The 19,076-nt window shown below is 42.1% G+C and overlaps 2 protein-coding genes across 6 annotated transcripts in view; one reads left to right on the top strand and one right to left on the bottom strand.

Annotated features, from left to right (window-relative positions):
- Nucleotides 1-4,615, bottom strand: part of LOC115076294 (hydroxyacylglutathione hydrolase-like protein) — a 13,736-nt gene extending 9,121 nt beyond the window's left edge. Inside the window, exon 1 of one of the 2 annotated variants that reach the window (XM_029577569.1) lies at nucleotides 4,061-4,615. The gene's annotated coding sequence lies outside the window, so the exon portion shown is untranslated. Of the gene's footprint in view, nucleotides 1-3,949; nucleotides 3,999-4,060 lie in introns of those variants that run through there. The other variant, XM_029577570.1, reaches the window with a different exon arrangement.
- On the top strand, nucleotides 4,490-19,076 carry HAGH (hydroxyacylglutathione hydrolase). 4 transcript variants are annotated; one of them, XM_029577566.1, is made up of 9 exons: nucleotides 4,490-4,620; nucleotides 8,632-8,819; nucleotides 8,982-9,046; nucleotides 11,347-11,464; nucleotides 12,737-12,845; nucleotides 13,806-13,909; nucleotides 14,546-14,647; nucleotides 15,989-16,068; nucleotides 17,166-19,076. In XM_029577566.1, exons 2-9 carry the CDS (start codon nucleotides 8,715-8,717, stop codon nucleotides 17,263-17,265), a joined length of 783 nt encoding a protein of 260 aa, XP_029433426.1. In that variant the 5' UTR covers nucleotides 4,490-4,620; nucleotides 8,632-8,714; the 3' UTR covers nucleotides 17,266-19,076. The 4 variants fall into 4 exon arrangements, with proteins under 4 accessions (XP_029433426.1, XP_029433425.1, XP_029433427.1 ...); XM_029577565.1 differs by lacking the exon at nucleotides 4,490-4,620 and adding an exon at nucleotides 4,765-4,865; XM_029577567.1 differs by lacking the exon at nucleotides 4,490-4,620 and adding an exon at nucleotides 4,931-5,097.

The following is a 19,076-nucleotide window of genomic DNA, read 5'->3' as shown; positions in this document are numbered from 1 at the left end:
GTCTCCAGCAGATGGTGGATGTACCTCTCCCTATGGGGATTGCTGTATTTTTTGGAAGGAGAAATTCTACTTTTAAATTGAAGAAAGATTGAGCCCTGCTCTCCTGCAGTGATGCCTAAAGGTCTCTCCCCCAGTTGAGAATTCCTGAGGTGATTTCCGAGATCCCTCACAGGTGTGCCTTGGTCCAGTTCCTGGCATGGACTTTGCTGCTGAAGCAGCTGAAAGGCAGCAGGTGTAGGAAGCCGAGCAAGGTGGTGACAGCCAAAGCCCTCCTCCTCCCCCTGCAGACTGTCTACGTACTCAGCTGGTAAGCTCTGAGCCCAGGTAAGTAAAGAAAAAAAAAAAGAGAGAGAAGAAGATTACCCCCCGATTCAGAGGCATTTGGAGGGGATTCAGTAAGACTTCCTCAAGTATCCTAGCTCGGTGCGCCGTACCAACATCGTTCCCGATCCTGCTGGGGTAAGGAGAAGTGGGCTTCTGAGCGGCCCCCCAGTGAGCTAGGCCCCACCACGTGGTAAGCTGCGGTGGTGCTATCTTGCACACGTCGTATTGCCCTCCATAGAACTTTGGTATACGCAGTGTGTCGGCTGTGCGCATAACGTCACGCGAATAACCTACTAAACACAAAATACAGGTAGCTCAGAAATCCGTCTCGCTGAGCAAATCGCCACTAGAAACACCGCCTTCAGCGTAAGATCCTTCAAAGAAGCCCTACATAAAGGCTCGAAAGGAGGGCCACACAAGACTCGCAGAAACAAATGGAGATTCCACGATGGACAAAGTCTATGAACTGCAGGGCACAAATGCTTTGCTCCTTTCAAAGACGCGAAGCTAAAAGTCTTCCCTATAACCTTCCTCTAAAACAACCTAAGGCTGCAAACTGGACTCAGAGAGAATTATAAGAACCTGCCATACTGGGTCAGACCAAGGGTCCATCAAGCCCAGCATCCTGTTTCCAACAGTGGCCGATCCAGGCTACAAGAACCTGGCAATTACCCAAAAACTAAGTCTATTCCATGTTACCATTGCTAATGGCAGTGGCTATTCTCTAAGTGAACTTAATAGCAGGTAATGGACTTCTCCTCCAAGAACTTTCTGTTTCTATATTTTAGCCAGTTTGCAATCCACGAAAGGACATCGCCACCTATTCCATGACTTTTTACTTTTCCTAGAAGCCTCTCATGAGGAACTTTGTCAAACGCCTTCTGAAAATCCAAATATACTACATCTACCGGTTCACCTTTATCCACATGTTTATTAACTCCTTCAAAAAAGTGAAGCAGATTTGTGAGGCAAGACTTGCCCTGGGTAAAGCCATGCTGACTTTGTTCCATTAAACCATGTCTTTCTATATGTTCTGGGATTTTGATGTTTAGAACACTTTCCACTATTTTTCCTGGCACTGAAGTCAGGCTAACCGGTCTGTAGTTTCCCGGATCGCCCCTGGAGCCCTTTTTAAATATTGGGGTTACATTTGCTATCCTCCAGTCTTCAGGTACAATGGATGATTTTAATGATAGGTTACAAATTTTTACTAATAGGTATGAAATTTCATTTTTTAGTTCCTTCAGAACTCTGGGGTGTATACCATCCGGTCCAGGTGATTTACTACTCTTCAGTTTGTCAATCAGGCCTACCACATCTTCTAGGTTCACCGTGATTTGATTCAGTCCATCTGAATCATTACCCATGAAAACCTTCTCCATTATGGGTACCTCCCCAACATCCTCTTCAGTAAACACCAAAGCAAAGAAATTGTTTAATCTTTCCGCAATGGCCTTATCTTCTCTAAGTGCCCCTTTAACCCCTCAATCATCTAACGGTCCAACTGACTCCCTCACAGGCTTTCTGCTTCGGATATATTTTTAAAAGTTTTTACTGTGAGTTTTTGCCTCTATGGCCAACTTCTTTTCAAATTCTCTCTTAGCTTGTCTTATCAATGTCTTACATTTAACTTGCCAATGTTTATGCTTTATCCTAGTTTCTTCTGTTGGATCCTTCTTCCAATTTTGACAGCCCCTCCTGCAAAAAGGCCAAAACCCGGGCCACATATGCTTGCAAGGGATCAGTGTCATGGGCACCACACCAGGCCTCAAACACTCTCCAAATTCTGATATACACCAGAGAAGTGGAGGATCTCCTAGAATGAAGTAGAGTAGAAATCACCGGCTCGGAATACCCCTTCAGCGCCTTTCAAAAGCCAAGCCGCTAGAGAGAAGCATTCCGCCTGAAGGATGGACGACTTAGAACCGTCAGGAAATATTTCTTCACAGAGAGGGTGGTGGATGCCTGGAATGCCCTTCCAGAAGAGGTGGTGAACACAAAAACAGTAAACAAATTGAAAAAGGCATGGGATGAACACTGTGGATCAATAAAGGCTAGAGTTTGAAAATAAGAAAAGGGTACATGGGGGGATAACCAGCATTTGTAGCTATAAACATGTATAAGCCTTGTGAGGGTCGAGTGTAGTAGGCATTAATGAGAAACACCTTTAGTATATCTGATCCATAAAGAAACCATCGATATTCACTCCATGTTCTTTTAATGAAGTTTATATTTTAGGACTTGGATTTAAACAAATCATAGGAAGTGTTTTTTTCACTCAGTGCACAATCAAGCTATGGAATTTGTCTGAGGATGAGGTCAAGGCAACTAACATAGTGGGATTCAAAAATGGATTAGACAACTTCCTGAAGAAAAGTCCTTGTGAAAACCAGCACTTATCCCTGGGAGTGAGATGCAAGAAACAGATCTATTGAGGGTTTGCTGGGTACTTGTGACCCAAACTGGCCACTGTCAGAGACAGGATCCTGGGCTTAATGGACCTTGGTCTGACTAAGCATGGCACTGCTTATGTTTTATATTTATATGTAACTGAGAGCAGACATGATAAGGGTTTATAAAATCACAAATGTGGTGGAACAAGGAAATTGGGGAAAGTTATTTTCTCTCTTAAACGGCATGAAGACTGGGCGATATTCCATTAAACTAAGAGGTAGAAGATGAAGACTGGGTGATATTCCATTAAACTAAGAGGTAGAAGATTTAAAACAAATCAGAGAAATTATTTTTTTCACTCAACACACAATCAAATTGAGGAATTTGTTGTTGAGGGATGTTGTCAAGTCAAGGCATCTAGCAAAGCTGGGTTCAAAAGGGTTTGGACAAATTCTTGGAGGAAAGGTTCAAAAACCAGTATTAGATTTGGGGAAACCACTGCTTATCCCTGGGAGTGAGCAACAAGGAATTGGATGTGTTCTTGGACAATGCCAGGCACTTGTGATTTATTTAGTTCTTTGCTTTATAGTCTGCTTTTTTAGTTACTTCAAAGCGGATTGCATTAAGGAGAGAGGATGGGCTTGATAGCCCAACTCAGCATGGCACATCTTATGTTCTTAAAAAAAAAAAAGAACCTGAGGCGGGGTCAACAGGTTGGCAAACTGAACAGTTTTTGGAATTCAATAAAGCATGGGATAAACACCAGAGAATTAGGGGGGGAAGAGAAGGTAAGGCCAGAGATCAGTTGGGATCTGCAATATTGCAAAAGGGGAAACGTGCGGTCATTATCCAATTATCTCTTCTATATCGCTATGCTTCAGAATAAGAAATGTTGGAGATTCCACCAAAAGCCAAAGCTGTCAGGACTGCATTTAAGTTTGGGACAAAAAAACCGTTAAAGTGTATAATGTTTACAAATTAGCTTTCTGTACAGAAACGAATTACAGTCGCATAAAAATAAACATTTCCGCCAATTCAAGTGGACTAACAAGACGACCACTTTACAAATTCTAGAAAGTCACTCAAAGATGTCCCAGACTGCACCCAGCAGCTGGAAGAAACAACATATACATCCTGTTTCTCTACAAATGTCTCCTCTCTTACTCAAAGGCGTGACAGCTGCACAAGATAATATACTTTTATAGAATAAGATGAACATTCAGATGCTCACATTAATCAGTACATTTAAGAATCGTTTTTTTTCTTCATATAATAAATAGCCTCTTAAGTATATTAGCAAAAAAAACACAAGCCGTGCCCCTAACATGGAACAAACGCTCACCTTCAGGGACGAGGGTGCTCTTCTACCTCTTCCGGGTATGTCTGCCAATCACAGGCCTAACATTTCCTCGCAACCAATCACAGGAGCTTGTAGCCTAAAGCGCAGCACTGATAGGAGCCGGGAAACAGCTGAGCCCAGTGACGTACTGATCCAAGAGCTTATCATGGTGCTGCTCGACTTTTTCTGGCTAAGATCCACGTGTAAGGTCTGAGCTGAGGTCCTATATAATATAGGAGGAACCCCCTTGCAACCCACCCCCACTGGAAACACGATGAACTCGCAACCATTTCCAAAGCAGCAGGATGTTTTCTTTTTTTTGCGACGACATGAGAATCGCAGACCGAAGTAATCAAACCACGCCTCCCAGGCACGTGACCCGCGCATCGGCGAGGCGTCGGCTGCCCGTTGCCCTGGAAACGAGATCGGCTTCATTTCTGTGACCTGAGGAGCCCGCGGGTGCTGGTGGAGCAGAGCAAGAGAAGCGCTCCTCTCCACCCAGTGCCTACTTCCTCGGATCTCCGGCCGCTTGAGCCGGGAGATGTGACGGTTTCCTGGGACCGGTAAGGCGCGTTCTGTGACGTTAAAGCGCGGGGCGGGGCAAGAACAGTTATGGCTGGTCCGGAAAGGTATGGCGCCTCTAGTGACATCACGAGATGGGGGCGGGGCTAGGATAGGTATGGGCGCGTCCTGTGACGTCGTGGCGTGGGTCGGAGGGCAGAGGGCGGGTCTGTTATGAGGTTCGGCCGTAGGGGGCTCAGGCTCTGCGCTCGGGCGCTGCTGGGAGGCGTCGCCGGGTTCGGAGGAGGTGGGTGTGGCGCGCACGGAGGCTGGGGCGGGGTAGGGGCTTCTGACCGAGCTGCTTTGGTAGCCCTGGTGCGCTGTCAGATCGGGGTTGGTGGGGTTCAGCAGCTCCGGGCCAGGCCAGAAACTTTCCCAGCGACTGCGTCTTGTGCATGGGCGGAAGGGCTTCTGGACTCGCGTATCCCTGTGGATATTTAAGGGGAGCGATGAGTGCTGTAGTATGTAAGAGCCTAGAGGTGAATCTTAAGACCTGTGGGCCTGGACGTGGCGATTTTATAACAAATGCGCGGGCACAATTTTATATTAATGTGCATAAGTGGGAGGAATTTTAGTAGCTACGCTTGCCAACATACTGGCCTTTTCCACGCTTTGCTCCAGTAAAAGGATACAACTTCCTAATCCTCCCTAGATAACTTGCCTCCCTACTAGCCCTGACCCTTAAAACCCCACTAAGTAGCCTCTATGTGTTTGTTACATGACTTACATGCTGTCCATAGCAGAAGTAAATTTAGGTGGTAATGGACCCCAGCGCCTTTGTGCGTGTAAATACTTGTGTGCTGGTGTCATATTACAGACTCTGCCCAGCCATGCCCCATCCCTTTTTGATTATTATGATTTGTGCGTGTAGGAGAGACGTGTGTACCTGAGCAGGCCCTACCAAGTCATACACATATCTTCCGGCTTCGGCGCATGTAGGGATTTTAAAATTAACCAGTTAGCTTGTTAACACGGCCAAGTACATTTATTTATTTATTTGACTGATTTATATTCCACTTTCCAGGCACTTCAGAGCGGATTGGATTACATGTATGTGTACTCTCCTGTGTTGTGCTTAAGATTTCTGTCTAAAGCACACCATATTGCACTGCCTCCGGAGACACTCACTCCCTTAAACTGTCTTAACTTTAGTTAATTTCAAATGTCAAGGTCTGTGCGGTCAATTCACTGCCGATTTAGCACAACATTCAAAATTGTTTACTGAACTTTTTTTTTCCCCATACACACAGGGAAAATGCAATAAAGTACGCCAAGTCTATTGCACAGGTTTATGCGTGTTTTGAACACACTAGACTAGCAATCGATGCAATACAGAGATTAGCGCATCCAAAACGTGCACCAAACAAAAGCATAGCCAGTTGTGCTCATCACATGTAAATTCCATGTAGATAAGGTTATTAGCTATTACCCCCCCCCCCCCCCCCCCCACAATGCAAAAAAAATTGCTGGGTGCCCAATGCACACTTTTTAAGGTGGCAAATTTAATTCCAGTCATGAAGGTGGCATTAAATCAATCTGTGTGTCGAGGGCTCATGAGAAATTAAAAAATACGGTCCTCTGTAGTTCCTCCTAGTTAGTATCATTGTGACATTTAAATTTACTGCTTGCGGTGTTGAAAAGCAAAGGTATATGGGTTTGATTTATTTAATCTATAAATGTTTGGGTAATTGCCAGGTTCTCATGACCTGGATTGGCCACTGTTGGAAACAGGATGCTGGGCTTGATGGACCCTTGCTCTGACCCAGTATGGCATGTTCTTAAATCCATGCTGGCTGTGTTCCATTAAACCATGTCTTTCTATATGTTCTGTGATTTTGATCTTTAGAATAGTTTCCACTATCTTTTCTAGTACTGAAGTCAGTCTCACTGGTCTGTAGTTTCCCAGATCGCCCCTGGAGCCCTTTTTAAATATTGGGGTTACATTGGCCACCCTCCACTGGTACAATGGATGATTTTAATGATAGGGTACAAAGTTTAACTAATAGATCTAACATTTCATTTTTGAGTTCCTTCAGAACCCTGGGATGCATACCATCCAGTCCAGGTGATTTGCTACTCTTTAGTTTGTCAGTCTGGCCTACTACATCTTTCCGGTTCACAGTGATTTGGTTCAGTTCATCTGACTCATCACCCTTGAAAACCATTTTGGAACCGGTGTCTCCCCAACATCCTCATTAGTAAACATAGAACCAAAGAATTCATTTAATCTTTCTGCAATGGCCTTATCTTCCCTAAGAGCCCCTTTCACCCCTCAGTCATCTAATGATCCAACTGACTCCCAGGCAGGTTTCCTGTTTCGGATATATTTTTTAAAAAGGTTTGATTATGAGTTTTTGCCTCTATGGCCAACTTCATTTCAAATTCTCTCTTATCCTGCCTTATCAATGTTTTACACTTAACTTGACAATGCTTATTCTTTTTCCTATTTTCTTCAGATGGATCCTTCAAATTTTTGAATGATTTTTTTTTTGGACTAAAATAGCCTCTTTCACCTCACCTTTTAACCATGCCGGTAATCATTTACCTTACTTCCACCTTTCTTAATGCATGGAATACATCTGGACTGTGCATCTAAGATTGTATTTTTAAACAATGTCCATGCCTGTTGTACACTTTTAATCTTTGCAGCTGCACCTTTCACTTTTTCTAACAATTTTCCTCATTTTATCAAAGTTTCCTTTTTGAAAATGTAGTGTTAGAGCTGTAGATTTACAAAATGTATCTTTTCCGGTCATTAGCTCAAATTTGATTATATTATGAGCACTTTTGCCAAGTGGCCCCACCACTGTTACCTCTCTCACCAAATCATTAATCTGCAGGTCCATTGTAGACAAACAGAATTCTGCTGTAAATGAATCTAACCTGAGCAGGCGAAGCATAATCACAGTTGTGTACAGTGTTAGTGAATGTTTTAAAAACAATTCTTTTTCAGGCAATATGAAGAAATATTTTTACTTTGTCTGCAAAAGTAGTAATTTAGACTGTCCCTAGGGAGCCAGCATCATGCTCTAAAAGAAAAATCATGGCACCCATCCAAAAAAAATAAATATTTAAACAAAAAACCCTTTCTTCTGCTGGATAAATTGCAGAGAGCCACTGCAATGCACAGCCTCATGTCTGTTTTTATTATTATGTAAATGTATCCATTTTTATTTTTGTAATCTGCTTAATAAATATTATTTGTGGAATGTAAATATATTAAATAAATGATAGAAATACAATGCCTTTGCAACTGATTGAAATAGCATCTCTGGACTGCTTTCTGCTACAGGTTTCAAGTTAGTCGTATAGAAATGTCACGTTTGCTAAATTTTGTTACTTGCCTTAAGGTTCCTGGAACATAGAGGCAGGAGATCGAATATGAGCAATAAACAAGTTAATAAAATATTTAGGGTTAGCTTACACAGGAATGCAAATATATTTAGAAACCTAAGGGCCAGATAATATTTGTTTTCCTTACTTTTTTGCTCTTTATAGTATTTAGCTTTGGGCTTTTTCCCCAATATTTAGCTTATTTTTAGTTTAGTTTTAGAATTTTCTTTTGTGCTTTTCTGAATTTTAGGAACCAGGAGTTTTCCAGGCCTGAATTAACCTTAGCAGAAAATGAACCACTAAGAATATTTTTCATTAAATCTCAATGTAAAAGCTAAATTCCTCATGGCAGTGTAACGGGTGACTACATTTCCCTGTTGCCGTGACTCTCTTGGTCATAAATCTGTTGCAGACTCATGAAATCTCTGCACCTGTTCGTGCATCGAGATGATGTGGATTAGTTCATAAGTATCCCGATGATCTCTGCCCCATGTTGTACCTTGGCACTTTAGGCACTGTCACTTATTACTTTCTCGCAGAATAAGTCCTTATGTTTCCATGCGGGCTGGGAATTTAGCATAACGTTTGTGCCAAATGTTCATTTTATGGTTTCAGGATTTTGAGATGTTACTATTGTTTATGATCTATTGCTTTCCTGAAATATATTTTTGCATTTTAAGGTCAAACACATTTGAGAAGTTGTTTCTTGCACACTCACACCGAGCCTGATTTTAGAAAATCTAAAATAGTCACTCAATCAGACATGAAGGTGGAGCTACTACCAGCACTAACTGATAATTATATGTATCTCCTTACTGATGAGGAAACCAAAGAGGCAGCCATTGTGGACCCAGTACAACCCCAAAAGGTAACTGGTGAAATCTGCTGCTCTTGCTTTTTTATTTTATTACTGCATGGACTGTGCCAGCAAATGTGGACCAGTGTCTTATATTAGTACTTTTGAATCTGGCTATGTTGTACTGTCTCTATGCACTTACGCATTTTTCTGTATATTTCTTTTTTCTTGTAGGTTGTGGATGCTGTCAAAAAGCATGGAGTTAATTTGACATCAGTCCTCACCACACATCACCACTGGTAAATTTAATTAGGCATTTCCATTACAGAGTATGATTCTAGGGACAGTTTCACAATAATTTTTTGTCTGTTGTCTCTAAAAATGATCAGTAAAGAGCCATCTTTGGGAAATCTGTTTTTGCAAGTAATATATTTTTGCCCTGGCTGCTAGAAAAATTAGGCATTTAACAATCACTTTTTATACCGCAGTATCACGAAAAGATCAATGCGGTTTACAAACCTAAAAGCACAGACATAAAAATGTAAACAATACTGACAAAACAGTCACCATGCTGAACATCATCTGCAAATTACTCACTAGATGACCTCTGAACTATGTTTACATTTGACATCTACAGCATTGTGCACCCAAAATGCCTGTGGAACAGCCAGGTTTTTAATAATTTTTTAAATGAGGAAGTGACTGCTTTAGTTCTCAGCTTTTCTGGCATACTGTCCCACAATGTTGGAACGCCAACAGAAAGGATCCAAGTTTTCAAAATACTGTTTTCACCTCTGCTTATAAAGAGCCAATCCCACATCCAACATGGACACTGCTACATTTCATTCAATTGTCTGGGCAAATGGTCAAACTAGATAGGCCATGGGACCTTTTTCTGCTGTCATGTTGTGTTTAAATTAAAAGATATTTTTTTCTTGTAACTTTTTTTTTTTATGCTTTTATTGTGGGTAGGTGGGGTGAGGTTTGTTTTTTGTTTTGTTTTTGTGTATTTGGTGGTTTGGGTTTTATTTGCTGTGTTGTGTTTCTGCTTTTATTTCTATATCCCTTCTAGCCTCTGTGTGACGACAGTGGTGGCTCCTTCTAGGCTCTCACTATTTGTAGGAGCTCCTTTCCCAGGCACTGGCCCAGGTTTTCTGAATGTCTCCTTTTCTGGCCTGGGTCTGCCATAGCAGAAGCAGCTCCTCCTAGCCCTGAACACAGCTATATTGAATTTTCCTGGGCCTGGGGAAGCATTGGGCAATTTTTAAGCACTTGGGGGACCTGGCACCCAGCAATTTTCCACTCTTGCAGTGAAATAGAATAAGAATATTCTTATGTGTTTCATGAGTAGGGCAGCAGTCTACATTGGACTTGGCTCTTTTTTACTTCCTTTTAAGTGGATCAATTAAATGCAGTTGCAGATTCTGTTCCAAACAAAGCTTATCTCTGCAGAATATTTGGATTGGGGGTCTCATTTTTCTAACAGCCACTAACTAACCCAGCTCAGTTTACTTTTGTGGATCAGTCAAATGCCTTGGTTAGTTAGAAAGATTTTGGAGTAGTCCATAGTGTAGTCTTGTGCCAGTTACAATGCACGCACCCCTGAGGTTAATATTCAGAGGTTTGTTTAGGTGACATTTGGAGTTATGCAGAGAAAAGCTGAGACTTGACTTTATCTGGGTATATGATGGAGACATTCCAGCAGTATGGTTGCATTTTAGCTGGTGACCACTGATGATTCAATATTTTCTGGCTAAAGTTAGCCAGGTAAGTCTGATTGGGAAAATACCTGCCCTAGAAGTAGCCTGGTATGTTCAGCAGCCTTATCTGAGTAAGTGCTACTGAATATCCGGACAAACTCCTGCTCACCGGCTGCTGAATATCTCCCTCCAGTGAGCCAACGATCCTGGGAAGCCTTGCTGCATGAGGCTGGTGGTGAGGTCTTACCTGAGCGCTCCTTAGTGGAAAACTGAATTTGGTCTCTCGCAGCAGCTTGATCAGTGAACCCTGGACATTGGTATAAAGCAGAACCCATTTCTGGACCTCCTGGTCTTCAGATGAGGCTTCATTATGCCTCCTGCAGTAAGACCACTTCCTGCCAGTTTCCTCCGAAGAGGTTATTAAGTGTTAAACTAATGCAGACAACCTTTCAGAAGTTTGTATGCGGAAAGTGATGATATGTATATAGTGCGGAAAGTGATGATATGTATATAGTGATTTTGCTGTTCTCAATTTTATGGAAGGGCCCTGCCCAAAAGTTAACCTGTTTGCAATGTTATATGTAAGGGTTCTGCCCAATGGTTCCTGTTTAACTGTAAACCGATACGATGTGTGAACGGTTATCGGTATAAAAAAGACATTAAATAAATAAAAATAAATAAAATAAAGTTGGGGGGTTTTCTGTAGGATTTTGGTAAGGGAGCTTTTTTATTCTCGTCATTGATTCAAGGTAAGGACGGTTGTGATGGAAGTAGAGGGATTTTGGCTGCCTTATAATCACATAAAAGTAACCGGGATGAAGTGGCTGGAACTGTGAGCCACAGCTTGGGTGAAAGACTTGGACTTTGTTTGCATCACCTTCTCGTCCCCAATCTTGTAGGGACCACGCTGGAGGGAATGAGAAACTTGTAAAGCTGATATCTGGATTGAAAGTGTATGGAGGAGACAGCAGAGTTGGAGCGCTCACACACAAAGTGTCGCACCTTACTACATTTAAGGTAAAACAGAAATCTGAATCCAGAGCAGCGTCTTCAGAGAGCCCCCACATGATGGGGCAGGTCAGGCCTCTCCTGGCAGGCCATGCTCCCTGCGGATAGTTTGTTTTTGTAGCTCTGTACACCTGTAGGATTTAGATATTTTTCTGCATCAGTTATTTGAGTTCATGTTTTGGGGCTTACCTTAGATGTAACTGACCCTGCCAGGAAGGCGTTCCTGTGGCAGCCTGTACAGACGAGTTTGTAGCATGTAAATCAGCAGAAAACATGCTTATGGAGAGACATTTCAATTTAGCCAGCTTTGAAGTGAGCTAAAGTCCAGGCTTTAAACTGTGTTGTTATGGTACCAACCCTTAAGCGTCTCCTTAAATCTAGGTCCCATGTACAAAAGTTTCTTTCCCTAGTGATGCCGCAGAGCGATGCCTCGGTTCCATCTCTTCCTCTGACAGCAGCAGCAGCAGAGGGAGGAGTTTCTGCCCCCGTTGTCGTGCAGCTGAAGGAGAACAGAGTCCCACGTTTCTTTTCTTAGCCAGCTGATGCCAGATGTTCTCTAATCCCAATAAGAAGTTCCACCCAGAACTAACACACATTTTAGGACCCTAATCAGTGCGATTTTTCTCCCATGCCCAAATCCTAAAGACAATCCAAGCAGCCTCACGTCAGGTCCAGCATTTTCCACCTATGGAAAGAATGATTGTGCACATTATCTCAGCCAACACCAAGAGGGCCTGAGGTCAAGGTGATCAGACAGCTCCCTGACTTATAACATTGCCCGTGTCTCTGAGAAAGACAGGACTTCAGATCCATAGATGGACGAGCTAAAAGCCAGCCTTGCTCAGCCTGTCGTTACGCTATGAGGCTGCCTGGTCATGCTACCTGACCTTTAACTCTGAATCTGAATGGCGTCTAACACCGTGGCCATCTTAGCAATCCTTCATCCCGCCTAAATAGTCAAACAGAAGGTAATTTTACTAAGAATAGTAAAAAGTATCTATTTCTAGCCGTCTTTCCAAAGCGAAAGCTTGATGAGATTGCCATGTCTGTGTGCCTCCTCTATTGATTGAAAGGGGAATAATCTAAATCAATACTTAACTTTAATGTTGGTGCCCGGGGTGGGGATGGTCCTGTTTTTGAGATCCATGCATGTTTCTGGATGTGCACCCTGGGAAATAAGCTGGTTTCTGCCCCTTTTTTTTTTTTTTAAATACATATATTATATTTAGTAAGCCATAGTATTTTTTGTGTATAATGTTTTTTTACTGCTGCATTTTTTAGGTGGGATCTCTCAATGTAAAGTGCTTATATACACCATGTCACACATCTGGACACATCTGCTATTTGGTGACAAAATCAAACAGTTCCGAGCCACCTGCTGTTTTCACAGGTCAGGGTTTTATTTCTGCTGGGTGTGTGTTACTGTTTTATGGGAGCCTGGTACAAGCTTCCTGAGTCCCTGCAGGAGACCTAGGTGATCACTCGGAGCTATTGATCTGACTCAGGGTGGCAGTTTTCTGGTATCTAATGCCCAAGACAATGCTTCTGCTTGTTCTGGCACTCGGCATGATTTAGCAGGACTCAGCATTACAATAACAGTGCGGTGGCAGTGACCCCCGCGATGCAGTGTTACAGTGACTGACTCTGGCGGGAAGAGGTTGCATATTGAGGGTATTACAGTGACTGAGGTTAGTCATTCTTGTGAAAATTGGAACAGATGCTGCGAGGCATGAGAACAGTCTTCCCGGCAGCATTATCCCCGAGAATAACAGTTGCAGGGAGAAGAATTATAATTTTGATCGCAGAATGGTCCTATCACTGTATTAATGACACCATAGAACGCTTTTTTATAAGGTTATCTGGTCCTCTTTAAATCACTTCCCATCTTGTAATTACTGAAGTTCTTCATCACTTATTGTATCCCAGGCTTGGCCCTTGTTGCTCTTTATATGACATTCTGTGTTTATCTTTTTTTCATTTTTGTTTTATATCTGTCATTGTTTTAAATTGTCCGAGATTTAGGTTATTTTTATTCCCTGTTATGTATGTCATGTGTCTATTGTTCTTTTATGGATGTTTTTATGTATAAGCGCTTTAAATACTTTCTGTAAAGTTATTTATATTAGGTTAGTTATTAGGGTGATATTGCAAGGGTTAGTTGTAATGGGGGTTATTTTTATGCATTTTGATGTTATGATTTTATACCATAAGTATGGAATAAACATTGTACATAGAGTAACCAACATAATTTGAGTAGAGTAGAATTTAATAAGTTGAGAAGATAAATGAAAGGCAGAATGTATTATACATAATATAGAGTTCTTTGATGATATATAATTATTGTTTACAGGGGATACGCTGTTTGTAGCTGGCTGTGGAAAATTCTTTGAAGGAACTGCAGAAGAAATGTATAAAGCTCTGGTTGAGATTTTGGGCCGGCTTCCACCTGAAACTGTACGTGTATCTTCCAGCTCTTGTAAAATTAATCTGATGAGGGCAAATATTATTATGGCCAGAAAGTGGCAAAAGCCTGAGAACCTGTTAGCTGTTAATGCAGTAAGGCCCAGTGTAACACTCATAGCTCTCACAGAGTTGCATTAATACTTATTGAGGGCGTTTTTCAAAAGCCATTCACCTTCTTAGAGACTCTGTCTGAAAATCGCCTAATCTGTTTGTGAGGGAAAATACATGCATACCCTTACCCACATCTTCTTGGAGGCATTCCCAGGGCAGGAACTATGCATGTTTTGGCCAGAAAAAGATGTCCCTATCATCTTGCACCATGTTGTATGCTCTCTAGACCAGAATGTGTGTTGGTAAAACGGGCGTGGAGCCTTGCAGTGTCTGCCAAACACAAGAGCTATAGGCAGTTCTTAGCAGTTTCAGAAAATATGTTGGTCTTGGCTTTTCTCAATAGCATCAGCATCTTTGTAGGATACCATTTTGGATCACAAAAATTAGCATAAGCTTTCTTCAGCCTTATGCCTTGTATTACAAGCAAAATAATTGTCACAGAACTAAGTATATTCTTAGAAATTGCAATCCTTCGTATCTGCTTTCAGAGTTGATTGTTTCTTCTTTCTGTTGTAGAGAGTTTACTGCGGCCATGAATACACAATCAATAATTTAAAGTTTGCGCGTCATGTTGAACCACACAACAGTGCCATCAAGGAAAAATTAGCTTGGGCAAAGGTAAAGACAATGATTATCTCTGTGAATGCTTCCAGCAATCCGCCAGGACTTTGCTAGCCAGATGTACTCAGACATAAAGTGGGACAAAGCCTTTAGTACAGAAAGCCCCAAATAGTCAGTTATATCAGCACCCAAAGTGACTTATAATGTTTATCACTAAAGGAAAGCTTGTGATATATTTTTTATTCTTTCAGCCTTGAACAAATTCTCACATTGCACAAAATTCACTCAAAGTTGAGTTCAGAGATTTTCTAACAGGTCAATGGACTGAAAGCACTTTCCCCCTCCTTTATATATCGATAAACATCTTGACAGTCATTAGGCGTATCCTCAAGCTTGCTTTGAGTAAAACTTGTGCAAATTTCAGTGGTTCCAGCACCTCGAGCTTTAAAATGCTTCCTCAGCTGCACTGTGGTATCCCTCAATACATTTTTCATCTTTTGCCAATATAGATTTGAGGCTAAACTATTATTTCCTAGCGTGTAGCCAGATGGATTCAGGACCAATGAGTTTATGCTCCCCTGCCAGCAAATGGAGACTGAGTCAGGTTTCAGAGCTGATGTCACCCTAGATACATCCCTGCAGTGACCTCAGCTCTTCAGTATCTCTCCGTCTCCAGCAGATGGTGGATGTACCTCTCCCTATGGGGATTGCTGTACTTTTTAGAAGGAGAAAGTCTACATTTTAAATCTGAGAATAGATTGAGCCCCACTCTCCTGCGGTGATACCTAAAGGTCCCTTCCCCCAATTGAGAATTCCTGAGGTGATTTCCGAGATCCCTCAGAGGTGAGCCTTGGTCCGGTAGCCGGTTCCCGGCGTGGACTTTGCTGCTTAAGCAGCTGAAAGGCAGCGGGTGCAGGAAGCCGAGCGCGGCGGTGACAGCCAAAGCCCTCTCTCCCCACAGCTGGAGACAAGTTTCTATACTCAGCCAGAAGAGCCCAGGTAAATATTAAAGATGGACCTCCTGATTCAGAGACGTTTGGAGGAGTGTCGGTAAGACTTCCTCTGTTCTCCTTGCTCGGGGCACCGTCCGACATCATTCCCAATCCCATTGGGGTAAGGGGAAGTGGGCTTCTGAGTGGGTTGAGCGGCCCCACTTTTAGGCTTGGTCGGCACATCGCGTGGTAGACCACGGCGGCGCCATCTTGTGCGTGCTGTATTGCCCTCCATAGAATGGTACGAGCATTGTATCTGCTCTGTGCACACAACACGCGTGTCCATACGTGCACAACCTGCTAGGCTCAGAGTACAGGGGACTAAACTCACAAGTTCTTGACTGGGATAGCAGAAGTAAAAGGAAGGAAATGATCAGGTAAGGCTCAATGTCTTCTTTCTTTACAGGAGCAGTACGAAAGGGGAGAGCCAACCATCCCATCCACTATTGCAGAGGAGTTTACGTTTAACCCTTTCATGAGAGTGAGGTATGTGTTGCAGGAATGGTCAGACCTGCTGACAACCCATTGTAAAATCCCGATGTCTGCAGGAGCAGCATTTCAAAGTTCAGCTTCTCTGTTGTCAGATGATCCTATGTCTCAAATCCTGAATCGGTGCTTCAGTCTAACATTAACTTATTTAGGATGCTGTCACTATTCCTTGTTAAGCTCTGTACAGCACCTACATGTGTACAGCTAATAATCGATGTTGGCCTCTCTCAAAGCCCCACTCTGCTCTCAGTCACCAATGATTCAGTATTGGGGAAAGTCTCCTCTGATACAAGCTGCTCAGTTCTTCAGGCTGCCCTCGCTGGCTTACCTACATTTTCACTTTGCTTCCCCAATCTACACGGCCTCTCCTGCTTGCTTTCCTACACTGGCTAGCTGTCAAAGGCTGACACACCTTTGCCTCACCTTTCCTCCTTTCTGACAGTCATTGCTGTCTTCCAAATGTCCTCTGTGTACAACCCCACACACCCATCAGTCACTGTCATTTTACTGGCTTCTCACCTTTGGAATAAACTCTCGCATCTTCAAAATAAATGTCAAAATCCATCTTCGCACACTGGCTTTCACTTATTGATGACTCCTCACTTTATTTTGTATCTGAATTGCTCTATGGCACCTTGGACTAGGATCAAAAAGAAACAATCCAACAGAATGCAAACGAAGCAAACATAAATAACAAAAACATTGCAAGCAAGTGGCAAAATATACAAGAGAGAATACCTTTAGAGTTTAAAGTGAAGGACCGTCATAACACCCCATGGATGCTGAACCTCAATTTCATTCAGTATTTTCACCACTAAGGGTCATAAATAATCATCGGTCCTGAGATGGTAAATCCCTTTTTGAAATGTTTTTGGGTTTTTTAAATGCTTATAAAAGAGTATACTTCCCCCTTCAACAAGTTCATAGAAATACAGAATAAGTCCATGAAATAGCCTGAAGTGTTTGGCGAGAAGGTGTTGATGGGAATGGTAAGGCTAGATAGATTGGAGAGATGGGCCGTGAGGTCTCTTTCTGCCGTCCTGTTTCTATAATTCTGTTATAAGAGGTCTCTTTCCTTGGCTTTGTGCTGCTAGGGAGGAGTCTGTCCAGCACCATGCCAGGGAAAGTGATGCCATTGCAACGATGGGAGCCATCCGCAGAGAGAAAGATAACTTCAAGGTACCCAAGGACTGATGGGAATTGCAGACTTTGAATGGAGGTTTCTGAGATGGCTTCACTTGTTCAGTCTTTTAAACAAAATAGCCTTTTGTTTTTGTTAATATCTTTAAAGCACTTTGTCCCTGCCTTAGTGTAGTAGAGCATATTTTAAAAATCCTGATGTTTAAAAAAAAAAAAAAATTGTTTGCTTTAGAATTGAATCTATAATAAATTATGAGAAATATGCATGATTGTGTTTTGGATGCAAAAATGTTACTTATTTCTCTGCTAGAAAGTGATTTGCACTTAAGAAAACAAACGCACTACAAAGGGTACAGACCTTCTTACAGTAGAAACCCAAATTTCAGTATTCCAGGTTTTGAGGGGCTTTTTCGCATCTCAGTATTCACTTAACCAAAAGAGATTCTTGTATGTAATTTAACGTTTTAAATTTAGGTGAAAAGAGCCTGTAGCATGCTCTGCTATATATTAAACATGGGGGTAACCTGCACGGCGCAGCAGATGCCACCATAAGAAGCTTCCCGGGCAGACTGCATGGACCATATGGTCCTTTTCTGCCATCATTACTCACCAAAGCCTTGGATTTTTGATCCCCAGTTGAGGTGAGAGTAAAAAGCAAGCTTTAGACACTAAGAAGGCATGCGTTGCAGACCCTCTGTACTGAAAAGTTTAAAATGCCTTTTAAAAAAGGAGCATTTGTATATGGATGCCTTGCACAGAGCCTTGTTGTAGCTACTGCTGCAGCTTCTCAGGCCTGGAATGTATTTTGACTGAAAGTTACTAAGAACTGAACAAAAGAAATCTAGAAACAAAAGAATAAACAGATTATGGAGGGCTTTTTTTTTTGTTTTGGTTTTTAAGCATGCTGACCTGATACTTTAAATCTTATCCAGCTTATAAGAATGTATCTGATCTTGCAAACGGTGGTGGGGGAGATCTGACTGGTTTTGGGGAGTACCTTCCTTTCCTTTTGTTGGAAATGGGCATGTTTGCAAGTGATGGAAATATTGTAGTTAAGCAAACATCATTTAGCAGTGTTATAACTAACGTTGCACATTTATTTTATAAGTAAGTTTCTTATAGTTAACAAAGCATATGAGTGAGATGTGTGAATCTCTGTCATAGAACAGAGACCTCGCCAGTAGGTAAATAAGTGTTCCGTCTCTTCCTGAAGTCCCTCAGGCCAATGGGAGCTTCTGTTTGCTACATAAGCCCGTCTTTTCTCTTGGGCATCTTTTTGGCACCTTCATAAGTAATTTTGTTACTTTTTATTCATTGTCCCTCATACTCCACCATGCAGTAACAAACTGTGTCCAGCTTAAGCCACAGGAAGAAGGGAGGGTCTCACAAAGCAGACCAGAAGCACGACTGACCAGTCTCCTTAGCTTCAGGATATTTATTTCAATATGAATATCTCCAAGCTAAGGAGACTGGTCTGTCTTGCTTCCGCTTTACATTCCTGCTGTGAATTGAATCTGCCATGGTCGTATTGCACGCACGATACCACCCGTGTATCTTCCAGCTTCCGCTTTGACCAAAGTTATTTAAAAGATTGCAGAACTCATCTGTGCTGGTTTTTGTCACTTTAAAGCCCCAGCCTAACTCTCATTCCCCATCTTCTGAAGACCCAAAGTCTTATCTTTTTGTAAAACGTCCTTAGCCCCTGGCTCGTGAGATATGGACACCGCAGCGTGTCTTATGATGTGTTTCAGCTACATTTGCTTTTTAAATTTTCTTCTTGCTTATATTTCAAATTGTTTGTTGAATTTCAGCTGCAATGTATCTAATGAATGTATTGTACAATAATAAAAACATCCTGCTTCTGA

Source organism: Rhinatrema bivittatum, chromosome 14, assembly GCF_901001135.1.
Source record: "Rhinatrema bivittatum chromosome 14, aRhiBiv1.1, whole genome shotgun sequence".
Lineage (NCBI taxonomy): Eukaryota > Metazoa > Chordata > Amphibia > Gymnophiona > Rhinatrematidae > Rhinatrema > Rhinatrema bivittatum.
Note: the sequence above shows the minus strand (reverse complement) of the source record. Positions and strands in the feature narration are given on the sequence as shown.

Excerpts from the sequence above, each read along its gene's own strand:
- HAGH (XM_029577565.1), top strand. The coding sequence starts at position 4,793 with ATGAGGTTCGGCCGTAGGGGGCTCAGGCTCTGCGCTCGGGCGCTGCTG. Across the intron at positions 12,846-13,805 it reads GCCACCTGCTGTTTTCACAG|GGGATACGCTGTTTGTAGCT; the intron begins GTCAGGGTTTTA and ends TATTGTTTACAG. Across the intron at positions 13,910-14,545 it reads GCCGGCTTCCACCTGAAACT|AGAGTTTACTGCGGCCATGA; the intron begins GTACGTGTATCT and ends TTTCTGTTGTAG.